General features: G+C 43.9%; 1 protein-coding gene across 1 annotated transcript; it reads right to left on the minus strand.

Annotated features, from left to right (window-relative positions):
* Nucleotides 1-15,807: 15,807 nt before the first annotated feature.
* On the minus strand, nucleotides 15,808-22,043 carry kazald3 (Kazal-type serine peptidase inhibitor domain 3). The gene is given in 5 exon segments (XM_048243846.1): nucleotides 15,808-18,349; nucleotides 18,813-18,960; nucleotides 19,853-20,013; nucleotides 21,203-21,555; nucleotides 21,557-22,043. Coding segments are annotated over 5 exon segments (888 nt in total). The 5' UTR covers nucleotides 21,700-22,043; the 3' UTR covers nucleotides 15,808-18,266.
* Between the last annotated feature and the right edge of the window lie 1,241 nt (nucleotides 22,044-23,284).

Below are 23,284 nucleotides of genomic sequence, written 5' to 3' on the forward strand. Positions count from 1 at the left end.
ACATATTTATATTTAATTCATATTCAGAGACAGTACAGACAGTAACGGAGTACATTTACTTGAGTACAGTACTTGAGTACAATTTTGAGGGATCTGTACTTTACTCAGTATCATTTTTGGGGAGTACTCATGACTTTATTAATATTTCCCATGATAAATGACTTTTTGAGAGGCAAATATTGTACTCTATACTCCACTACATTTCTATCCATAACCGTGAGTACCCGTTACTACTTCTAAAAAAAAGGAAAAAAGAAAAATCTCGGAAACCCTCAATTTGTTGTTTCCCTCTCAAACGTGATTGGATTGTGCAGGCGCCACTGATTGGGACAGTCTATCAGCAATCACCTTCAGCTTTCCGCCAAAATCAACTCCATGGTCAGATTTAGATAAGAGACGAAACCATGGACGAAACAATGGATGAAGACGCAGCAGGTCCGTCCCGGGAATGTGCCAACCTGTGGCCCCACCTCGCCAGACTATTTCAATTTTCTGTTAATGACAGTTTTCGCTTCAAATGTTTCAATTACAAAATAGTATTTTGAATTTGAAATATGTATTTTAAATACATTTATTAGAAATACTGCCCACCCCTGGCAACATGGTAAAAAGATGAAAATGACTTGATTTTACTTCCAATTAATTAATTTTACATTCTCCAAGGTATTAACATGAACATTTTTCATAACTCCATGTAGGACGTTTCTGTACATACATGTAAGGACTTTGGCAGTAGTAATGCAATATTTAGAAAATGTACTCTTGTACTCTTGATACTCAAGTACTTTTAAAAACAAGTACTTCAGTACTTTTACTTAAGTAGACATCTGACTGTTGTACTTTTACTTGTACTTGAGTAAAATTTAGCAAAGGGTATCTGTACTTTTACTCAAGTAATGAAGCTGTGTACTCTGTCCGCCTCTGTCAACGTCACCGAGTACTGTCGGTGTGAACAAAACTGAAACAATCGGTTTTACCTAGCTCGAGTTGCTGCAGCTACAGCGCTACACACTGGGAGCATGAACATGGCTGCCTTAGCTCCTGGCGGCAGCAACTCGAGCTAGGACCAAAATCCTTTAATGCAAGTACCCCCACTCGGCGGCCATACTGCAGCGCTTTTTGGGCATGTGCGTAAGGCTTCACAACACCAATCTTGCTCCAGCGGCGAGATCACAACAGATGATTGGCTCAATGTATTCTCAACACACCACATGATTGGCTCAATGTATGCACATGTCAACGTTTTGCCACAGAAGGGTTGTGTTGTGATATGTGTAGACAACTGACAAACTAACCCCATGCATTACTATCGCTTCGGCAGCACATATACTAAACTATGGAGGATGTTTTGAATGCTGTATCTTCTCATTAGAAAGTCTCTGGTAAAACTGGTACCCCCCAAAAAAAAAGTAAAGTAACTTTTACTTATAGTACATTTTAAATGGACTACTTTTTACTTTTACTTGAGTACATTTTCAGATCGGTATTTTAACTTGTACTTGAGTAATATTTATGACCGCCGCTAGCGAAGCGGTCATATAGGGATTGTCAAAGTTTTTTTTTTTCCCCGTCATCTACTTCCTGAATTTTTGGTCAACGATTAAAGAGCATGGCTCAAAGTAAAGTAACTAGGACTGAAACTACATAAATTCGTCAAAGTGAATAATTTGTGTCAACTCGCCGCAATGTAGATTTATTAACGCACCCGTGATGATCTACATCTCCATTTAAACCAGATGTTTTAGAGCGCACATTGAGAAATGTATCCAGGGCAGGGCTGTACCTACACATATTTGTTGCACATGCTACAAAAATATTTTTTTGCGATGGATAATTTAGTACCAACGTTACACCGGTCTGATACAGTTTTGCCTCTGGCTATACCGTGAGACTGAGACGCTTTTTGTTTGTTCGAAGTGCGTGTTTAGGGTGTGAGAGGGGAGTAGATGTGCTTTGATTCCAGCTTGGTAAGTGTAGTCTATGCGATTAAAAAACATGTGTGTGTGAAGTATCCAAACAATGATAACACTTTCAATATGGCTGCTTTAGCCACAGACCTTCAGCTACTGTACAGTGGGTTCCATTTAGAAGTGTCCACTTCATTCGCGCTTTCCGTTATTCATGCACCTGCGTGAAATGTATCAGGCCTACTACTGATATGCAAAACTATTAACTTTTCGCCAAGAGGTGGCAGCTTAAGTTCGCTTGATACTGTAAGCCATTGGTTCCCAAAGGAGATTTTATTTGGGTCGCCAGCATAGCCTAGTGACAATTTATGTAATAGGCCTAGCATAGGGCCTACCTTATAAAGCTTATAGTTTGTTAACAGTCACAGTTTTGTCATAACTCCCTCTATGCATTTTTGAATTTAGAATGGCTCTGAAACCGGGGGGCGAACACGTCGCAGGGGGGGCGCCAGTGCGTGGATATCTCAATCGCAAAATTAAACAATATTTCTATCGGGCGCCTACCATGGACTAGGCTGGGTGAACCCAGCCTGATCTGCTGGCGATTTCTTTTTCGAGTTCTTAAAAGATTAAGCTTGGTCTGGCGAAAGCCAGACGAACCATGGACATCACAGTTGCAAAGTGCAAGGGAACATGAATCAGCCTATTATTTGCACGAACAATAACGGACAGCAGCTCTTCAACTTGGCCCGTTAAAATGTGTATGAACAGTCATTTCATGAAGGCCCTTTTGGACATGTCAGTTATTTTCACCACTGGGTAAAACGGCATTTTGTTTTAGACTACTGGTATTTCATTTGTGCATTGACAATAAAGCTGAATATCATATGAACTAGATGACTAAACTCTTGCATATGTAGAAGAAGAAACATTCACAAAAATCCATGACATGACCTCTCTTCTCTCTTCTTGATAGCTGTTGAAAACTGCATGGAACTGACAGGGATTATTTTGTTTAATAATAATAATAATAATAAATAAATAAATAATGCTGCTACCTTCTGCTTTTCCCAAATACAATGTAGCCTACAGGTGTACCTTTCATCAGTCCAGTTACAATGGATGGACTGTGATGAACTGCCCTACTTGTGATTGTTTAGAGATTTTAAAGGTTTTATAACAATGCTACACATTTTTTGGCAAGTGCTACAAATCTATTCACCTTTACAGCGCCAGTAGGCTACTTTCTGTGCGGCCCGCAAACACACATGCCAAACAAGCATACACAAAAGTTTCAAGAGTGGGGGATGGAGTAGAAGATGGAGACAAATTGATTAATATGATTTATTTTCGCGGAATGGATGTACAGGACTGAGCGGCGGTCATATTCTGTACCGCTATGCGGTACATCTAGTTCATCAAAGTATTGGTACTTTTACTTGAGTACAATATTTTCATACTTTTTCCACCTCTGGTAAGAGGAGGTGGTGGGTTGCGAGCGGAGTAACACCGATGCTGCAACTTCGGCAGGTAAACTGCGAATAAATAACCTGATTGATTGAAAAAGGCATTTTCCGTTTCGCTCCTCCCGAACTTCCGTTTGTAAATGCCATTTCACTAGTTCACATTCCTGAATTTGCATAAAGACATAAAAGCATAATAGCATGTTTGGCGAGGTCTCTGGCCATGAAGGGCTTTGCAGAATCGTGCCGGAGTCGACTGCGCAGGCAGGAGTCGGGCAGGATTCTGCCATACACCCCAAAAAATTGCGTTTGAAGATGAAGGATCCTATGGCCAGAACCACTCGGAGCAAATTCAATGGGTGAGCTTTCCTCAGATCAGAGATTTGATCTGATATATGAGTGATAGGCATCGGAGGACTACCGGCCGAGAGTTTTGAGGCTTAATCGGACAGACCGTTATTTGCAGCAGTAGTGGCTGCACCAATCCTGAAAGAATGAGTCGAGTAAGAGTCTGCTGGGATTCCGACTTGCGTTAGAACAGCTTTGAGGTGCTGATGGGGATGCGATAGAGGAACGACTTAAGACAGCCAAGAGCCGCCTGTCGTCTATGGCAGAAGGAGATCTAATGTTGATGCAAATGCATATTTAGCCTAACATTGACACTGACTTTCACCCTATGCCTCCAGGCAAGCCGTGGTGGCTACTCCGGGAGCCTGTAACTATTAACACACCCAATGCGACCGAAACTAGTTGTTAGCTAAAAACAGGCAAACAGCAAAACAAGTGCCTTCATCTAGTATGTTTGTGACATGTATCTCAACAGCAGGAACAAGTGGGCTTTACAAACAGCTCTAATACAAAGCAACAAGGTAAGAACTACCTCCCTCCAGTAGTTTCCCACGCAACCTAGACCATGAAGGTCTGTAAACAGATAATGGGCAGCAAGTTCTGCTTGAAACAAGAGGGCAAACCGGCAGTCACTGCGAGCGGAGTAACACCGTTGCAACTTTGGCAGGTAAGCTGCGAATAAATAGGGGGCACGCCCTTCTACGTCCGGTCCATGGGACCTATCTTTCAAAAGAATATGAACGGGAGTTAATGGGGAGATAATTATTTTTTGGTCCAGTTTGAATTGTGCCACGAATTTCATGATGTGTGTGAATTTAAAAGATAATTTTTCACGTCAAGAAAGTACTGTTGTTCGATAGAATTAAAAAGTTATGTTGGTTTTGTGAGAATCCGCTCAGTGGACTACATCTCTCGTCTCGAACGATGTACGTCACCAATGTAATGAAACGATAAGATTAGCTGTCAGTTAACGGTTGCATCTTGCTGCTTGCTATGCCATTTACAGTATCTTATGTACAGTCTATGGACGAATACAATTTACCTGATGTGTTTAATCCTCTGACTCATGGTATTTTCATCAGCAAGGAAAGCCCAATTAAGACCTGTTGCTGGTATGCTTGTACAATCTAGTGTGGCTGTGAATGAGCTAACGTCATTAGCGCGACTGATGGGCTTGTAGTCATTGGAATTACAATCTTTCACAATGTTGTAATTCAATAGTTACGAAACAAACTGCAAATGTCTTTACATGAAAAATTGTCTTTAAAATTGATAAACATCATATGGGTAATTCAAGGCACAAGTCAACCAGGACCAGAAAATTATTTATTTTTCACCATAGACTGCCATTCAACATTTTTTGAAAGATAGGTTCCATACATACAGTCGGTTAAGACGTTCGGAAAGGTTACCGCCCCCCACGAGGGGGAAAGCATGCTAACATCACACAATGGAAGTCAATGGGCGAACTAGCTAACAGTTAGACTTTATACATTTGTTTTACATTCAGATGGAGTTCTGCTTGTTTCTGAACACAATAATTGCCCAATGTTGACGACAAATTTCTCTGGAAGCTATATTCAATGGTAGCATCATTAGGTTGCTAACTGGCTAACTTTATATCGTCAGTGTAACATAACCAATTATAGGGAATGTGCATTCATGTGAGAATAAATTCAGATGCAACTTACGAGTAAGTGATGTTAAGGCAAAAGGGTTAGCTTGCTAAACCGAGCTACTGTACACAGTCCGGCCATTGAAAGCAGTTCTACAATGAGTACATTCGAGACAGTTCTGGCCGTTTAACTGGAATTAGCAAAATGAGGGAACTTAATGTTACCCTTAACCTCCTTGACACACAGATAACTCTCAGTTGAAACGTGTTTGTGCCGTTCAGTGAGGTTTGCTAAAAGATTACATGCAATCGAAACAAATGTTTTCCCCCTCGGGGGCTTTTCAGCCACGGTAACCACGGCAACTGGGGGCGGTAACCACGATTATGACTAGTTGCCGACTGTATGTATGGTGGCTACCGGAAGGGGCGTGACTTCGGCTCTCTATAACCTGACCAGAGAGGGTTAAAGCGGAGCGAGAGGCGGAAACGTTCGACAATTTCCGCGTTCGATTATTGCAAGGGGCAGGAGGGGAAATCCCCCTTTATGCAGACCAGAGTAAACCCTCGCACTAATGTCAATGGAGACTTGTGGAATTTTACCAATAAATTGGTCATTATGTCTTTCTGGATTTGTTGAGGGTTTTTTGGAAAATTTTTGTCATAATCTGTAAGTGTTTGGGATCATTTCAAGCCTAAAATTGTAATTTTTTAGTGTTCGGATTTGTAATAAAATAACTTAATATCAGACCATGCTGCTGCCAGTTACTGTGTGATTTCTTTGAAATGACAACTATCTGAATAACATTACTGATATTAGTTAAAGTGGATAGTTTATACTCAAGTGAATTTGCAACAGTATATTAAGTTTAAGCGAAGTCCTTCAACTACTAGTCACTTGTTAGCGCATAGCTGTATTGCCATAGCTACTCCCATCCACTTGTATAGCATTTTAAGCTAGCGTTAGCTAGCTAGCTAGCACGGTTCACATGACTAATTAAATTATTTATATCATGTCCTAAAGAATGATTCATTAGTATCATACATGATTATAGACAATAATACTGTGAACACAATTATGTTTATCTGTTCTTATTGCTTATTAAAGGAGAATTCCGGTGTGATATTGACCTAAAGTGTATTGAAACATGATACCGAGTGTGAACGTATGTCTCATAGCCCATCTCGGCTTGTCCCCTGCACTCCAAAAATCTGGCGCTAGTTAGCCGATGCTACCAACAGCTTTTTCAATAGTGGTGCTTCGGCATCGGGCTAGCCATGCAAGTAAATCACTGTTTTACACCCATTTACGAGGCTCAATGTAGCTCCACACTTCATTGGTAGACTTCCGAGGGCCCTGACATTTAAAACGAGACATTGAGAACTTTGAAAAAGCACTGGTAGTTTACTTACAAGGCGATTTATACAGACAGTATCTTCACGAAGTTTAGCGTTTGCAGCCATCTTGAATTTAGTCACGATAAGTCGAGCAACGAGTAAGAAAGAAAAGTAAGAAAAATTCAGTGGAAATGCATGGATTCCAGTTTCTTAGCAGCAACTGGAATCCATGCATTTCCACTGAATTATTTTTGGAATCTGATCCCTTATCATACCTGTTCATTCTTACTCGTTGCTCGACTTATCGTGACTAAATTCAAGATGGCTGCAAACGCTAAACTTCGTGAAGATACTGTCTGCGCCAGGAGTGTTATTGGTTAAGTGGTTAACCCTGTGACCCGGATGTTCCACTCGGGGCTGTGTGTTTTCCCATCTGGTTGTGTAGTAAACACATGTTAACTAAACCTGTCGCGTTTGTGATTCATTGACATCTTTACTATTTACTGGCATGGTGGCAGCGTTTACCGGACTTACGTTTCGACCTGAAGATGGATTAAAGTCAGAGTTCGTTGCGGTATCCAGTCAAGAGAGTCACGCTGTGGAAATATTCTACCGTCAGAACGCGTCCGGAGTAATCCAGCAGTATGGCGAATTCACACAGAGCAGCAAAACAGTGGTGCTTAACTAAGATTGAGATTGTGAACTCCTTCGAGAACTGGCGTCAGAATCTTTTGTACACACTGTCACTCGACAACGAGTTTGCTCCTTTCCTGGTCGGCGGTGTGGAATGGGGGAAAAAGTCGAAAGCAGAAAGTAAGCATGTTGGAATTAATGTTAGGGCAAATAGCGAATTACTGTCCTGTTATTTCACGTCAGTCTATGGTGAAAAACTCCACTTCAATTGACCATATATGGCAAACTATTCGCCAGCATTATGGCTTCCAGTGCACTGGTGCTCATTTCATTGACTTTGCTGCTATTAAACTGGAGCCTAGTGAGAGACCAGAAGATTTGTTTCAGCGCTTAATGGCCTTTATGGAAGACAATTTACTACGCAAAGACTCTAACATTAGCCATATGGGGGCTCTCGTGACTGAAGATGAGGAGTTGACACCCTCACTTGAGAACTTTGTTGTGCTCACATGGCTTCGTCTCATTCACACTGAATTGCCTAAACTTGTTAAGCAGCGATATGGCACAGAATTGCGGTCCCGCACATTGGCATCCATTAAACCACAAATCTCACAAGCCCTTCAGTCACTATTGGATGAGCTGCAGGCCTCTGAGGATGTTAGGGCTATGCGTACAGCTGTGTCTGAGCCCCCAAAATCGAAGCAGACCCATTTCATCCGTGCTAGGAAGTCGTGCCCACTCTGTAAAGAGGCCAGAAGGCCTGACAGTCACTTCCTCAGCACATGCCCTTTCCTGCCCCCACATGATAGAACTTATATGGCGAAGAGCCGCCAGGTGCTGGGTGAACAGGAGGAGGACATATTGGATAGTTCAGAGAATGACGAAGCAGCATCTACCATTGTGCAGCGTGTGCTCATCAAACAATCCCCATACCTTGATGCCTTTCATGACCACCTGTCTGCGCGGCTCACCATTGACAGTGGTGCGACTGGGAACATGATGAGGGCCTTGTGTGCGACCAGACTGGGTGTCACCATCACAGGAAGTACGCAGTCAGCACACCAAGCAGATGGCTCGTCCCCTTTGAAGGTATTGGGTGAGACGCGTACATACTTTAACAGAGATGGCCACAAACTGTATTTTGAGGGCCTTGTCGTCGAAAATCTTGATTCAGACATTCTAGCTGGAATTCCATTTATGGAGAAAAACGATGTCTCCATCAGACCAGCCAAACATCAGGTCTGCCTTGGCGATGATGTCTACCGCTATGGCTCCCACCAAACACCTATGGACAGGCATGCTGTGCGTCGTGCTCACGTGCTTCGTGCACCAACTAAGTCTACTGTGTGGCCAGGGGAATACATTGAGCTCGACTTGCCCCTTGAGCTATGTGATTTGGACGGGGAACTGGCCGTTGAGCCACATATGGACAACTCCTGCAGGCAGGTGGGGTCACTTCAATGGCCTGCTCCGACTATGCTTCAGAGTGTGTCAGGGAAAATTCGCATCCCCAACTTTACTGGCCAGCCATGGCTAGTCCAGAAAAATGCCCAAGTGTGCCGTGTATGCGCTACTTACGTCCCCCCTCTCAGTGATTCAGCAGTGTCAGCTCATCCCCTCAAACCTGGCTCACTTATCAAGTCTGTCCCTCACTCTGACTGTGTGCTTTTGGACCCAGATAAAATCATGCCCTCTGATGTCCGGGACAAGTTCTGTGCACTGTACAGAGAATTTGACGAGGTGTTTGATCCACAGTTTAAGGGCTACAACGGTGCTGTGGGCCCATTCCAGGCTAGGGTGAACATGGGGCCAGTCCAACCCCCACAGCGCAAGGGCAGGGTCCCACAATACTCTAGGGGTCAGTTGCAAGACCTCCAGGCCCAGTTTGACATGCTGGAGGGCATGGATGTCTTCAGGAAGCCTGAGGATGTCGGCGTCTCTGTGGAATATGTTAACCCCGTTCCTTGTCAAGAAGCCTGGAGGTGGTTTTCGCCTTGTTACGGCATTCGCAGACGTGGGCCGTTACAGCAAGCCTCAGCCCTCCCTGATGCCTGATGTCAACTCCACCCTGCGCCTGATAGCTCAGTGGAAGTATATGATCGCTACAGACCTCACCAAAGCCTTTTACCAGATTCCACTGTCCAAAGAGTCATGGAGGTATTGTGGAGTTGTTACACCTTTTAAAGGTGTTTGTGTATATGTACGGAGTGCAAGGGGCATGCCAGGGTCTGAGACAGCACTAGAAGAGCTGACGTGTAGGGTGTTTGGCGATCTCCTTGAACAAGGCCGTGTAGCAAAGGTGGCAGATGATTTGTACTGCGGAGCAAACACTCTTGAGGAGCTGTTAGCAGTCTGGAGAGCGGTTCTGTCTGCCCTACAGCGCTGTGGACTGAACCTGTCTGCCACCAAGACCACTATTGCGCCTGTACAGACCACCATCCTGGGCTGGGTCTGGCGTCAAGGAACCATTCGAGCCAGCCCTCACCGTGTATCTGCCCTAGCCACATACCCTCCTCCAAAGACTGTGACTGGACTGCGCTCATTCATTGGGGCATACAAGGTGCTAGCCCGTGTGCTTAAAAACATGATGTGGTCGCAGGACGCGATTCCAAGGATGCCATTCAGTGGTCAGACGAACTGCTGGGTGCCTTCAACTATGCTCAGAAGGCGTTGTCCTCGAATCATGCCATCACTCTACCCCAGCCTGATGATCAGCTGTGGATTGTCACTGATGGTGCTGTTAGGGAACCTGGCCTGGGAGCTACATTATACATCACCTGTAAAGACACTGTGAAAGTGGCGGGCTACTTCAGTGCAAAGCTGCGTAAGAATCAGACTTCCTGGCTGCCCTGCGAAATGGAGGCTTTGTCCATAGCGGCGGCATTGAAGCATTTTGCCCCATACATAATTCAGTCTTCTCAGAAAACGTGTGTATTGACGGACAGCAAGCCCTGCGTTCAGGCATTTGAGAAGCTGTATAGAGGGGAGTTTTCCGCAAGCCCACGTGTCACCACTTTCCTTTCTACAGCCAGTCGCTTCCAGGTGCTGATTCGGCACGTAGCAGGAGCAGCTATCCTGCCTTCTGACTTTGCAAGCCGTAATGCTCCAGAGTGTGACAGCCCTACGTGCCAGATATGTTCCTTTGTCCACACCGCTGCTGACACTGTTGTGCGCCAGATTACTGCCAATGATGTTATGAGTGGTTCCCGAAAGCTGCCTTTTACTAACAGGTCAGCATGGCTGGCTATTCAGTCTGAGTGCTCTGACCTCAGACAGACCTGCGCTCATCTCCGTCAGGGGACACGCCCTTCCAAGAAACTGACCAATGTTCGCGATGTGAAACGCTACTTGCACGTTACTACCCTGTCTAAAGATGGCCTGTTGGTTGTCCGTCGGCACTCCCCTCTTGCCGCTTCAACGGACTGCATTGTGGTGCCCAGGTCTGTCCTTGATGGTCTGCTCACTTCCCTTCATATTACGCTTGACCACCCCACCTCCACCCAGCTGAGGACAATTGTGCAGCGCTACTTTTATGCGTTAGACATGGATAGGATTCTGCTGTTCAGCGTGTCACCAATGGCTGCCATCAATGTGCGGCTTTGAGAAAGGCTCCTGTGTTCATGTGTACCCAGTCGACGGGTGACCCACCTGAGATTGTCGGCTCTGCTTTTGCAGCTGATGTGTTCAGGCGTGACTGCCAGTTTATTCTTGTTGTCCGCGAATGTGTCACATCGTTCACGTTGGCCTCTGTCATTGAAGATGAACGGCGTGATACCCTCAGAGATGCCCTGCTCCGCCTGTGCCTGGGCCTGTGTCCTCTTGATGGTCCTTTTGCAGTGATTAGGACCAATCCAGGGCCTGGGTTTGCCGCGTTGGCTGGAGATGAGCTGCTGGCTAAACACAGATTGACTGTTGAGGTGGGCAATGCCAAGAATGTCAATAAAAACCCGGTCGCTGAGAAAGCCGTTCAAGAGCTTGAAGGTGAGATTTTGCGTGTTGAGCCCAACTGCAGTGCTGTTACTCCCTTACTCCTCTCTGTTGCCACAGCACGCTTGAACAGCCGTGTGAGATCCCGTGGCCTGTCTGCCCGTGAAATGCTGCTTCAGCGTGACCAGTTCTCCCATAATCAGCTGCCTGTCGATGACCGAGCTCTTATTATGTCGCAGCACTCGTAGCGCATCACCAACCATCCATACAGTATGAAGTCTAAGACACCCTCTGGCCGCACTTCCGTGCCTGTCTCCATTACTCCCGGGGATCTTGTGTATCTCTATGGGGACCGTAACAAGTCAAAGGCCCGTGACAGATACCTGGTCCTTAGTGTCGAAGGTGCTTGGTGCAATATACGTAAGTTCACCGGATCTCAGCTCCGTCGGACCTCCTACAGAGTCAGATTGGCCGATTGCTACATGGTGGGGAGTTCCCAGACATCTGCGGGGATGGTTCCTGATTACCCTGTGTCAGATGACGACCTGGAGGTAACGCATCCGCAGGGCCCTGACATTCCTCCAGCCATATCGGAGCCTCCTCCGGCCATGTCGGAGTCTCCTCCTATGCCCTGTCCCCTCGTGATGACATGGACCGGTTTGTTGTGGCATCACCTCCTGTGGAGTCAGATGAGACTGCGCTTATCCCGGGCGCTGGGCCTAGACGTTCTGGGCGTCAGCGACATCTGCCACAAAGACTGGAGGGGTTTGAAATGTATTGAGACGTGTTCTGGGTGTCTCTGGGTTCCCTTTTGTCTTCCTATTCAGTCGTGTGTATGGCTTGTGTGCATTGTTTTTGTATATGCTGTATGTCATTTGCCATGCTGCTTATTGGTGTTTATTTGTTTTGAAGGAAAAGAGGGTAGCGCCAGGAGTGTTATTGGTTAAGTGGTTAACCCTGTGACCCGGATGTTCCACTCGGGGCTGTGTGTTTTCCCATCTGGTTGTGTAGTAAACACATGTTAACTAAACCTGTCGCGTTTGTGATTCATTGACATCTTTACTATTTACTGGCGCTGTATAAATCGTCTTGTAAGTAAACTACCAGTGCTTTTTCAAAGTTCTCAATGTCTCGTTTTAAATGTCAGGGCCCTCGGAAGTCTACCAATGAAGTGTGGAGATACATTGAGCCTCGTAAATGGGTGTAAAACAGTGATTTATTTGCATGGCTAGCCCGATGCCGAAGCACCACTATTGAAAAAGCTGTTGGTAGCATCGGCTAACTAGCGTCAGATTTTGGAGTGCAGGGGACAAGCCGAGATGGGCTATGAGACATACGTTCACACTCGGTATCATGTTTCAATACACTTTAGGTCAATATCACACCGGAATTCTCCTTTAAGAGAGAACGTTTATTTAGTGACGTAAGGTGACACTCCCACTTATGCAGACCGGAACTGTCCCGTTTTGCTCCCATAGTAACAAATGACGTTGTTCTATCTTGCTAGTAATCAAGGATCTTTGACCTGACTGATTGAAGAAGGAGGCGTAGCAAATTCCGTCACGCTCCTCCTGAACTTCCGTTTGTAAACGCTATTTGTAAGTCGCTTTGGATAAAAAGCATCTGCTAAATGAAGAAATGTCAATATAAGGGTACGTTCAGACTAAGCGTCTTTTTTGCTGCTGCCGGCGTCCGTTTTACATTATAACCCTATGGAGTAGACTGTGTTTTCAAAAAAGTTGTCGGCTTCTTTTAAAATGCAACCGCAACCGTCTTTTTCTGCAGCTCAGAAGTTGAGAAATATTAAACTTCTAAACTTCTAGCGGAAAAATGCCATACGTCATGCTGTCTTTTTTACAGCTGACCAATCACAAGCGGATTACCGAGACCTGTGGTTTCCCATGACGACAAGTAAAAAATGGAGAAGGTGACAGAACACCGGTCGAGAGACTCGTTTTTGTGTCTGAGCATAGGGAATTGTTTGACATGACTTCACAACTTTACCATAACATACCAAAAGCAATAGCCAACCTCAATTTATTCTTCCGCGATATTTTGTTTGTAATGTTAGTTACTGTGCCTATCACAAAAAAAAACGCTTCCGGCTGCTTTTTGGAACAAGAACGCTGGCAGATTCTTTTTCAAACTGAAAAAAGCGGTCTGCATAACTTCTTTTGTCAGAAAGAGACGCTAAGTCTGAACGTACCCTAACGTGTTACATCTGAGTGAAACTTTCAGAAGCATCTCAGAGGTAACATCCATAAAAGAGTAGACTTGGTGCGTATTTGAAGTGAAGTAGAGGGTAGATGGGCTTCCAGATCGCTCCTGAATAGGGCTGGTGCACAGCTGGTGGAAGAGGGAGCACAGAGCTGTGGCTGAAGCCTCCGTCGACGTGTCACATGTTACGGAGCGCAGACAGAACCGGTGGGAAGCAGGGGGAAGGGCCAGACGGGGCCCACAGACCTTCTTCTCTAAGCATGTTCAGTAGTAATACACGCAGTAAAATGCCTTTGGAATGAAGATTATCTCAAGACTACAGTATGACTTCACAAGAGTCCCTCGGGAGCGGGCTCACTTGTCTTGCTCACGGGCCAATAAACATGAAAATATCTAAACTTCACTGACTAAGGAGCATCCCTGTGTACACAACATGAGATAAACACACACACACACAAACAAACAAACAACATGGTATACACTTATGTGTCTTGTGCGCCTACTTACAGAGGACTTAAGTGTTTTTGAGATTTTCTTTTTTCTTTCCAAAGGAACCATATGGATAGCATTTAGATATAATTCACAGTGGTAGAACAACTGTGCTCTCCCAGTGTGGAAAAAGGATTTCTGAATGGCACCAAACTCAAAGCCTTCACATCCTCAGCGTTTTATCAATGTGGAGACGGAGGCAGTGGTGTATGAAACCATCCCTTCACAGTTTACAGCCTCATATCACTTCTAGGGAACATGCCAGTGACTGAGTCCTTGAAAAAAGCCAACACATTTATTGAGTTTCATTTAATTGATTTTTTCCTTAGTAGACAGCATAACATTTGCATCTAGCTCATCCAACAGCTTCATTATAAGATATGAATATGTGTAATGAAATGTTTATGTATTACGTATATCTGTATAGCAAAGATGTTTCTTTTCTGTCAAGAAGCCAGAGCCTCTTTTCTCTATGAGGAAAAAAGTAAAAACATGCCAAGTGCGTGTTTAGGAGGAACCCTGTCTGGAACCGGTTTTCTTTGTTTAAATCAAACCAAGCCTGTGTCCTGCTGCAAAGCTGAAAAGTATTTTTCCAATGGTTTCCATGTGCCAGTCACTGCTCCGCTCCTCGGGAATACGGAGAGAAAAACGACGGATAGCTCTGGTGGAGAGCGCCTGTGTGTTGTCTTGCGTATGAAAAAAAGCACCTCATGGAATATCCATTAAGTGAAAAGTAAATGAGACTGGCAGAGTGAAAATCCCTGTTAGCACCCAGTTGGGGTCAATAGGGGGGGGAGGATTCTGGGCTTCTACGTCTAGGGGGCCCTGCTCCCTGTCAGCTGAACAGAGAGCTGGGGGCACGTGCTTGAGTGTCAGTGTGAGTGTGTGTGTGTCTGAGTTTTTATGTTCATGTTGGAGAAAGGGAGTGTGTGTGTTTAAGAGAGAGAGAGAGAGTTTTGAGTGTGTGTGTGTGTCTGTGTGCGTGTGTGTCTGTGTGTGTGTGTACATGTGTGGGAGACTGAGCATGCAAGTTCATGTGTCTGTGTATGTAGTGTCTCAGGATTTGTGTTTGTCTTTCTATGTTCCAGGCAGTGTGTGTGTGTGCGTGCGTGTGTGTGTGTGTGCATGTGAGTGAGTGAGTGTGCATGCATGCGGATATGTCTGGTCCTGTAAATCTGTCAGAGTCGAACAGTTTTCTTTTATGCACTCTGGTATCTCTCTCTCTCTCTCTCTCTCTCCCCTCGTTCTCTGTCGTTTCTCCTCTTCCTTCTCTTCCTCTCTCTCCTTAACTCTGTATGCCAGTAATGTATTTTCATTGCACAGGATATTAGCCATGCTCTGGGGAGGCTGGGGAACGGAGAGGGTGGTGTGGGGCTATGCGGTGTGGAGGGGGACCAGCTCCCTGCCTCTTCCTCCGGGAGATTCCCACAATCCCCTAATTATTTCTCCTCGTTTTTCCACACGGACCCCAGAAGGGCGGCAGGAGAAAGGGAGCAGAATTAGCTGATTTCACAGAATCGGGGGAAAGCCGATTGCTCACTGGACCCTTGCCGGTGGGTGTGCGATAGGGAGGGTAAAGGGAGAGAGAGAGGGTGATAGAGAGAGAGAGAGAGGGAGGGAGGGAAGCTCCTGCAGTTGGATGAGTGGTATTAGTGCATTATTAGGCCTATACTCCTCTTTTTAGTGTATCTGCTTACATGTACAGTATATGTTTTGTTTTAGATTAGATTCAACTTTATTGTCATTGTGCAGAGTACAAGTACAAAGACAATGAAATGCAGTTAAAAGCTCATCATATGACAGCTGTTTACAGCCTCCTAATGCATATTTAAGTGTGTTTTACTGTAGAGTATGTATTTCTAACAGGTGGTATATGGCATATGGTAATGTTACTGTATATATATGTAAAATGTAATTTTATTTTCAGGTCAGGTTAAGCCCTCCACCTGAGAAGGTCTTCTGTTATCGCAGTCTAAAGTCGTTCAAAAATAAATAAAACCATGTGTCATAAACAGACATCTGTTGCTACAACTTCTCTTGACATCTGCACCGTTACCTTGATAATCTGAATTTACCGTTACGTTTTATGTGCTTTCAATGAGAGCAGGACCTGAGGTAGGTAGGCTACAGTACGTCAGACTGTTATGAAGTCAGCCACAAGGGGCCTCAGCCCTCAGCAGTGAAACTACTCTGCTCCATGATTTACGTTTGGCCACTGCTGCTTTTGCAGGCTGGTGTTTGCAAGACGTGTGCAAACAAACCTTTTTGTAGAGCTTGCTCGAGGTTATGATCATTTAATACCATACAGGCTCAGAGATGATATGAATCTTGGAATCAACTCTGGCTTCATAGTCCAACCCAGTTTAAAGTGTTTGGTTCCACTATGGGCCTTATCCAGATCTCATAATGAAGATATTTGTTTAATTTGATTAATAGGTCTTGAGACAAAGAAAATTAAATTAAAACTCAATCATAGGAATGACTACAAGTATATATTTTACCAAAGAATGTAGAAGCAAACATGACTGAATGAGAAAGTCTGGGGAAAACATTATACTAACCACAGCAAGGAGCTAACATCACATAATAGATCAGTATCATAAATATAAATAGCATATGGGGATTAATCTTCCTGACTTTGGAGCTTGTCTCAACAGTGAATAACAAGTATTTCAGAAGAAGGAAAAAACTACAGAACTAAGAAACAAAGACAGTGAAAGAAATTAAACGTTATTCGGAGAATAATTGAAGCTTTTACCTGTGAAGCTCCTTTACTCTGCATAGAGGCCAAGACCTGACAAAGCTACGTTCACAATGACTGTTGCCAGTACCAGCTCTTTCTGTCTCGGTGATGTTTCTAAAACATACCTTGTGCCAACATATGTCTGAAGATTATCTTTCAATATCAGGTCTGCTGTAGTTCATCTTTTCATCAAGTTGGATGACCAGGAGCACCCTGTGGGCATGTGAGTGTAAACGCATACTCCTGTCTGCACAGATGAGCACTCTCAAGATACATTAAAACCATCTGTGGACTTCCTCAATCTCAGACTTGAAAACGCACACACATGCACACACACATACACAGGAGGACAAACAATCACACAATGATAAATACACAAAGACAATTTTGTCTGCTCTTCCATACCCATGCTTGATCACATGTAGACACAAACACACATATACATCCAAACACACACACACAGACATACACACCCATATGCATGGTTGTTTATCCATGTGCTTTACATAAGCATACACTAAAATCCAGACATATAGAAACACACACACACACAGGAGGACAAACAATCACACAATGATAAACACACAAAGACAGTTTTGTCTGCTCTTTCATACCCATGCTTGATCACATGTAGACAGAAACATACATATACATCCAAACACACACAGACATACACACCCATACGCATGGTTGTTCATCCATGTGCTTTACATAAGCATACACTAAAATCCAGACATAGACAAACACACACACATGTTCAGTGTGTAACAGGAGCACATATGGATACATGTGGAAACATACACAAAGTCAGAGCCTGAAATACGCTTCTCTCCAGATGAGGTGCAGAGGAAAAGGACGAACTCAGTATTCCTCAATAAATTCAAGTTAGCATTTGTACATTATGCCGGCACAAGACATGATGGGTGAAACGGATACCCCCAAACGTTGTTCAAAGGACAGAAAAGGGAAAAAAAAAAAAAAAAAAGATGACAGTGGGGGTTATTGGTTTTTCTTCTTCTCCCATTGAAATAGCTTTAGATCAGTTGGAATGTACTACAGAAGTTCACCCTACAGAAGAAGTCCGTGTTTTATGGTCAGTCAGAAATATGGACTGCAATGGGGCAGTCCATGAAACAATGGAGGCATTCATCGTTGTGGGTGTCGAGACACAGCTGCCCCAACGCACACATACGCCGGGTGCAGCACAGTGTGTGTGTGTGTGTTAAATCCCCTGCCACAACCAGTGGTATCATGAAACGTTTGTGTCACTGTCCTCGTAGGACACTGACTGCTATGGTGTTTCTCAAAAAGCTGTCCTTCCCGCCCCAAGCCATTCTTCATAGTTACACAAATAAAAACAAAATGAAAATAAAAGAGTCAAAAAAAATGTATTCCAGATGGTATGCTTAGTATTATTAGTGTGAGACCTCAATGTTTTGATCAGATGGTATTTTAGAGGAAGCACCAATGTACCGTAGTGTTGGTGACTGCACTGTTGATGAACCAACAAGTCCCACTGTTCCACTGAGGAATCTGTCCTTCATTTGAAAGCTGGTTGTTGATTCTTTATGACTGAATGTCCCTGTGCTTCAGTAATAGTCTTCATCGTAGTCTTTTGACAGACCCAATCCCATCATCTCTTTCATATTGTCCACGTAAGTGGACATTTCATCTGGAATCACAAACAGGGGATCCGGTTACTCACAAACAAACAGACTCCAACTTTCGAATATCAACAGCAGGACCCATGCTGGCATTTCCCTGACATCTTGTTAGCAAGGGGCCTCTAATCTATCCTAATTATGGTTCTTGGATCCATCCACCCCACAAATGGAGCACAGATGTATCGGTTTCCATCAGCCTTCCATGGAAAGCAGGACAGTAGCTCACAGTAGAACTTGCCAAACACCCCCCATCTCTTCCCTGTTCCTTATATTCCATCCACTACTTCATCTCCTCACCACCCCACCACCCAAGCCCAGAAGGAGTCTAGGCTTCACATTTCAGAGGTCTCAATTCTGGCCCTTGACCTGGATGACCTGAAGGCTTAAACCTGCCCAACATGTGCATCTAACAACCCCTCCAAATAGGAGGGGGTCAGGGTCAAAGGGTCAAAGTCGTTTTGTGGTTTTTACCTGGAGGCAGGACTCCTAGAATAGCGGAGGCCGAGGCGTTGCCAAGCTCGTTGCGGGCCACACAGCGGTAGGTGCCCGAGTCCATCTGAGTGGCCTCCTCGATCTGGAGCCAGCTGGACAGCTCGTACTTCTGGGGGCCTCCACGAGACTGAGAGACAATCCAGAGATTCAATTAGATGTACATGTTCTCTCGAAACTTGCATTGAATCATTTTGTTTTTCAATCACACACACACACAAATACACATGTGGAACACACACGCTCATCCACCCCTGCACCCCCAACACATACACACACTCACTCATACACACACACAAACACAAAGAATTATATTGTTCCGTGGTTCCCACTCAATGAAATAAGAGATCCATCCAGAGACTCCTACTCTAAGTGTACGCTGTAAGGAGATACAGGTGTTGGATGGGATAAGTGGAAATACTTGTCACTAGGTGCGGGATTTCATCCAATAAACATTTCCACAGGCACTTCCAACAGCCTATACGCAGTTACAATCACTAAGAAACCATCTATACATGCATGGGCAGTACCATAACACAGACCCCCTTGTGCTTCATACTGCTGTGGATCGCATAACTTTTCATTGCTTTATTGTTTTAGGAACGATGAGAGCTCTACTGTGCAGCCGTAACATTAAACTCAGTTTGCTGCCAACACCCCCTGCCAAGAGATAATTACATATAAAATTCCATTCTAGTTCTCAATGTTCACACTCCTCTTCTTGGTCAAACTCCTCTACAATCGTTGTTAAATGTTTCCACAATGCATAATGATGTTTAATGTGATTAAGTCAATGGGTCTTGTTCAATAACATCTCCTTTGAAACAGTTACAAACTAAAACAATTAGACTCGAAAAGCTATTTCCAAACACTACTGAAACGTGTAAATCAGCCAATGTCATAATATTTGCAAATACACATGTAGAGGATTTGAAATAAATCTCTTGGCTTAAAAAGGAGTGTTTTCAAATGTGGGGACTTCCCTCAGTCTTCAGTACCCTTGTCACATCAGAGTGAACTACCTGGACGGAGATGTGCGGGTCATCTCCAGGAAGGATGACATCACGGCCGTCTTTCCTCCACTCCACCAGGGCCATGGGATAGGCAAAGACCTCACACAGGAGCGCCATGCTGCTTCCCGTGACGTTCACATGGTCATGTGGGGGCACCTTGATGATAGGGACTGGACAGGCACCGGAGACAGAAGTGTAGAGAGCAAAAAACAGGAGGGTGTGTGTGTTAGTAACAGAGAGAGAGAAACAGAGAGAGAGAGAGAGAGAGAGAGAGCAGACACAGAAAGTTTCTGTGCTGTTTTACCCTGTGGCTGGTGTCAGTTGGGATAATTGGGACTTAATAAAAGAGTAAGAGAGAGAGAGAGTCGGGTCAAAGAGAGAGAGGAAACCGATAGGGAGAGGATAATGTTCAAGAGCTATTTCCTCTCTCTCTCTCTCTCTCTCTCTCTGTGTATCTCAAAAGCTGCTGTCGGTGTAAGCTCTTCTCTCCGCTCTGTCTCCTGGACCTACTTGAGAGGCAGTAAATCTTCTCTTAAACTGAGTGGGAAAATTATAGGGCTGGCGCAAAACATTCCCCAAAACAGACACAGGACACAGGCTGAGGGTAGTCACTGTTCATGCCCACAAAGGCATAAGGCAAACAAATTGCTCAAAAATGGGTGTGCTTACAGGCTAACTGGTGATTTTCTTTTCATTTAATTATTCTTTAACCTCTTGATTGTGTCATATAACTTTTAAGACTTGTTTGAGATAAATTTAGTCCAAAGAGCGACAAAAGTAATGATGAAAGTTATAGCACTACACTTGACATCTCAAATACAGGGGGCTACACAACTCCCTATAAAGAATCCTTCCTGATGTTTGATATGATAGGCCTACCTGTATTTTACGCTGTTAATAACTTGGGTAACTGGTGTAATTGAATTGTGTGTGACTGAATGTTTTTTTACTGCCTGCTCTATAATTTCTTTATACCTGGCGAGATACAGATCAAAGCTCAGTTATTACAAAATATACCCATGAGAGTTAGATTTAGGTAGCAAAAAGTGTTCCTTGCCCAACTGGTTAGCTCTTGGTAGTATGTCAGTTCATTGGTCTACAGTGATATATAGCCTAGATCTGTTTTGTTACAAGTACTGTAATTTGTGACAGGTGTTGTGAATATAATAGTAATTTGTGTGGTGTGGTGTGAATAGAATATAATTAACTAAATTGCTGACACATAACATAGACTATGAGATTTGACAACATTTTAAGGTTCATTTTTCAAGTAGACAGCCTGTAGAATGCTTCACATTTTCTTGTGCAATTTTACTCCTTGGACATTATAAATGTTTCAAGTAGACTATTAGGCAATACCTGTTTTGCAAGGACCTGTGGTTACGTTGAGTGTCGGGTCAGAAAACTTAGCTTCTTTATATTTGCAATTATTCATGTAAGTCTTTCCGTCCGAACCGCACAAGGGCTCTTGCGATACGCATACACACTGCGGCTCCGGTGCCTCGCCATCTACTGACTCTGCTAAGTCGAGCTTGCACTCGAGGTCAGAACCACACAAACCATAGTACACATTTTTGTCATCCAGATCACACGTTTGTCCTTCCAGGTTCCCACATTCCAAGCAGCATTTGCAGCTATCCAAAACGACACCCGCTCGACAGCCAGCTGTCTGCGGACAAAGCTCTGGGACACAATCGGCACAGTCTGTAGAATCCTTTCATCCTTTCATCCATGGCTCGGTAATAATCAAAGGTGGCGAGATCCTCATCAATATCCTCGTATTTGTAATTTGGAAAACTGTCGCATATCCCGATGCTGACGGCAATTAATGCCAAAATGATTTTAACCCATTGCATGATGGAAGAGTGTGGTCCACCGCTGACACACTGAAGTGTTGGTCTGTGTAATTTAGGTTAAATTACAGACTTCGCTGCTTTTCCAATTAGGCCACATAACGCCAAGTAACGATGGTTAAGGAATCCATGTCAAAACAAACTTGGGCATCTGACAGCAAGGTAAAAACCCATCCAGAAGACGCGATGAGGTGTTTGTATTGCTTTTCACCATAAGCAATACAACTGCATTTGAATGTATTACAGCAAAAGTTCGTCTTTAGTTTGGAGACGGTAGCCTAAAGTATTCCAAAATATAATTCTCGGGGAGAGAGATATCCGGTTTGTAGCAGAGCACTGCTGTCTTTGAAGTCCGCCCCGTCTCTACTCTTGACATTTTCCCCATCCCCCCGGTAATGCCTTGTCGGTCTACCTTGAGTGATTGGTAACAGCTTCATCAAGCATGTTGCGCTTACGGGGGAAAATAACACACTTGTTGCAATTTTAACAAGTCAATTAAGACTGCATGCTACACATTAATAATGTCAGATAATTCAACATAGCTCAAGAAAACTTGGCCTATTATCTGTATTTTGACAGGCTTGCTTGCATTTTCTTTGGTAATCCAATGCCGTTACCAGTGTCAACTGATGAGTTGAGACAGATGCGTGTGTGTTAAAAATAATGTCCACCAGGTGGACAGGCTGCACGAATGTTTGGTTTACTTAACCAGCTATGCAGGCATTATCCTAAATCAATTAATGCTGCCCAATATCACTGGCGTGAGAAACCTTAGATCAGGCATGGGCTTGGGGGAAGTAGCCTAGGCAAAGGCAACCGGCCAGCGGAATTCCCAATACAAAACTGCTCAAATATTGGATAAACCGAATAAATACACATCTAGAAACGTCTTAGGCTTTGAATAAATAAATAATCAGGGATGAGAGAAATAATCCTGGTTTGGTTTGAATGCACTTCGGCGGCTAATTCCTGAATAAGTCATCATTGTGTCCTGTTTGTTATACCATCCTACAGGAATGCTCATCTAACCGATTCTAATCCATAGCCTATTTACCAGATGTTCTCGAACACTGCCATCTGCTGGGACAATCGTCTTATTGCAAGACGTCTTTCACTCAGAATCTCCTCTAATGATCACTCCAGAGGTACTAGGATGCCTTTCTGGAATACAATTTGATAAATATTTATTTTCGTGACAAAATATACTTCAGGTAATGTACACTTTGACTCCTTTGGTCCTCTCCAACTGCGCAAATCACTCATCCTGGGAAGATAGCGCATTCCACCTCGGCTGATGGACTGGACTGTAATTATATTTCATGAAAAATACCATGGAAGATTTGTGCCTTATATGTGGATATGCAAAGGAAGTGAAATAAGTATTTTCTTGGTGTATTTGTATAAACAACTGAGGCGTTAATTGTCAACAGATGATGTATACTAAAAGAGCTCGAGTTATGATACAGCAAAGTTAAACACAAGCAGGTCTGCAAGTATATAATCTATTTGTGTACATAAATATAGGCATAATGTATGTTGCTGTACCGTGCATCATGAACATATGAACATTAGGCCTACAGGAAAAGCT

The sequence above is a fragment of the Alosa alosa genome, chromosome 5, assembly GCF_017589495.1.
Source record: "Alosa alosa isolate M-15738 ecotype Scorff River chromosome 5, AALO_Geno_1.1, whole genome shotgun sequence".
NCBI lineage: Eukaryota > Metazoa > Chordata > Actinopteri > Clupeiformes > Clupeidae > Alosa > Alosa alosa.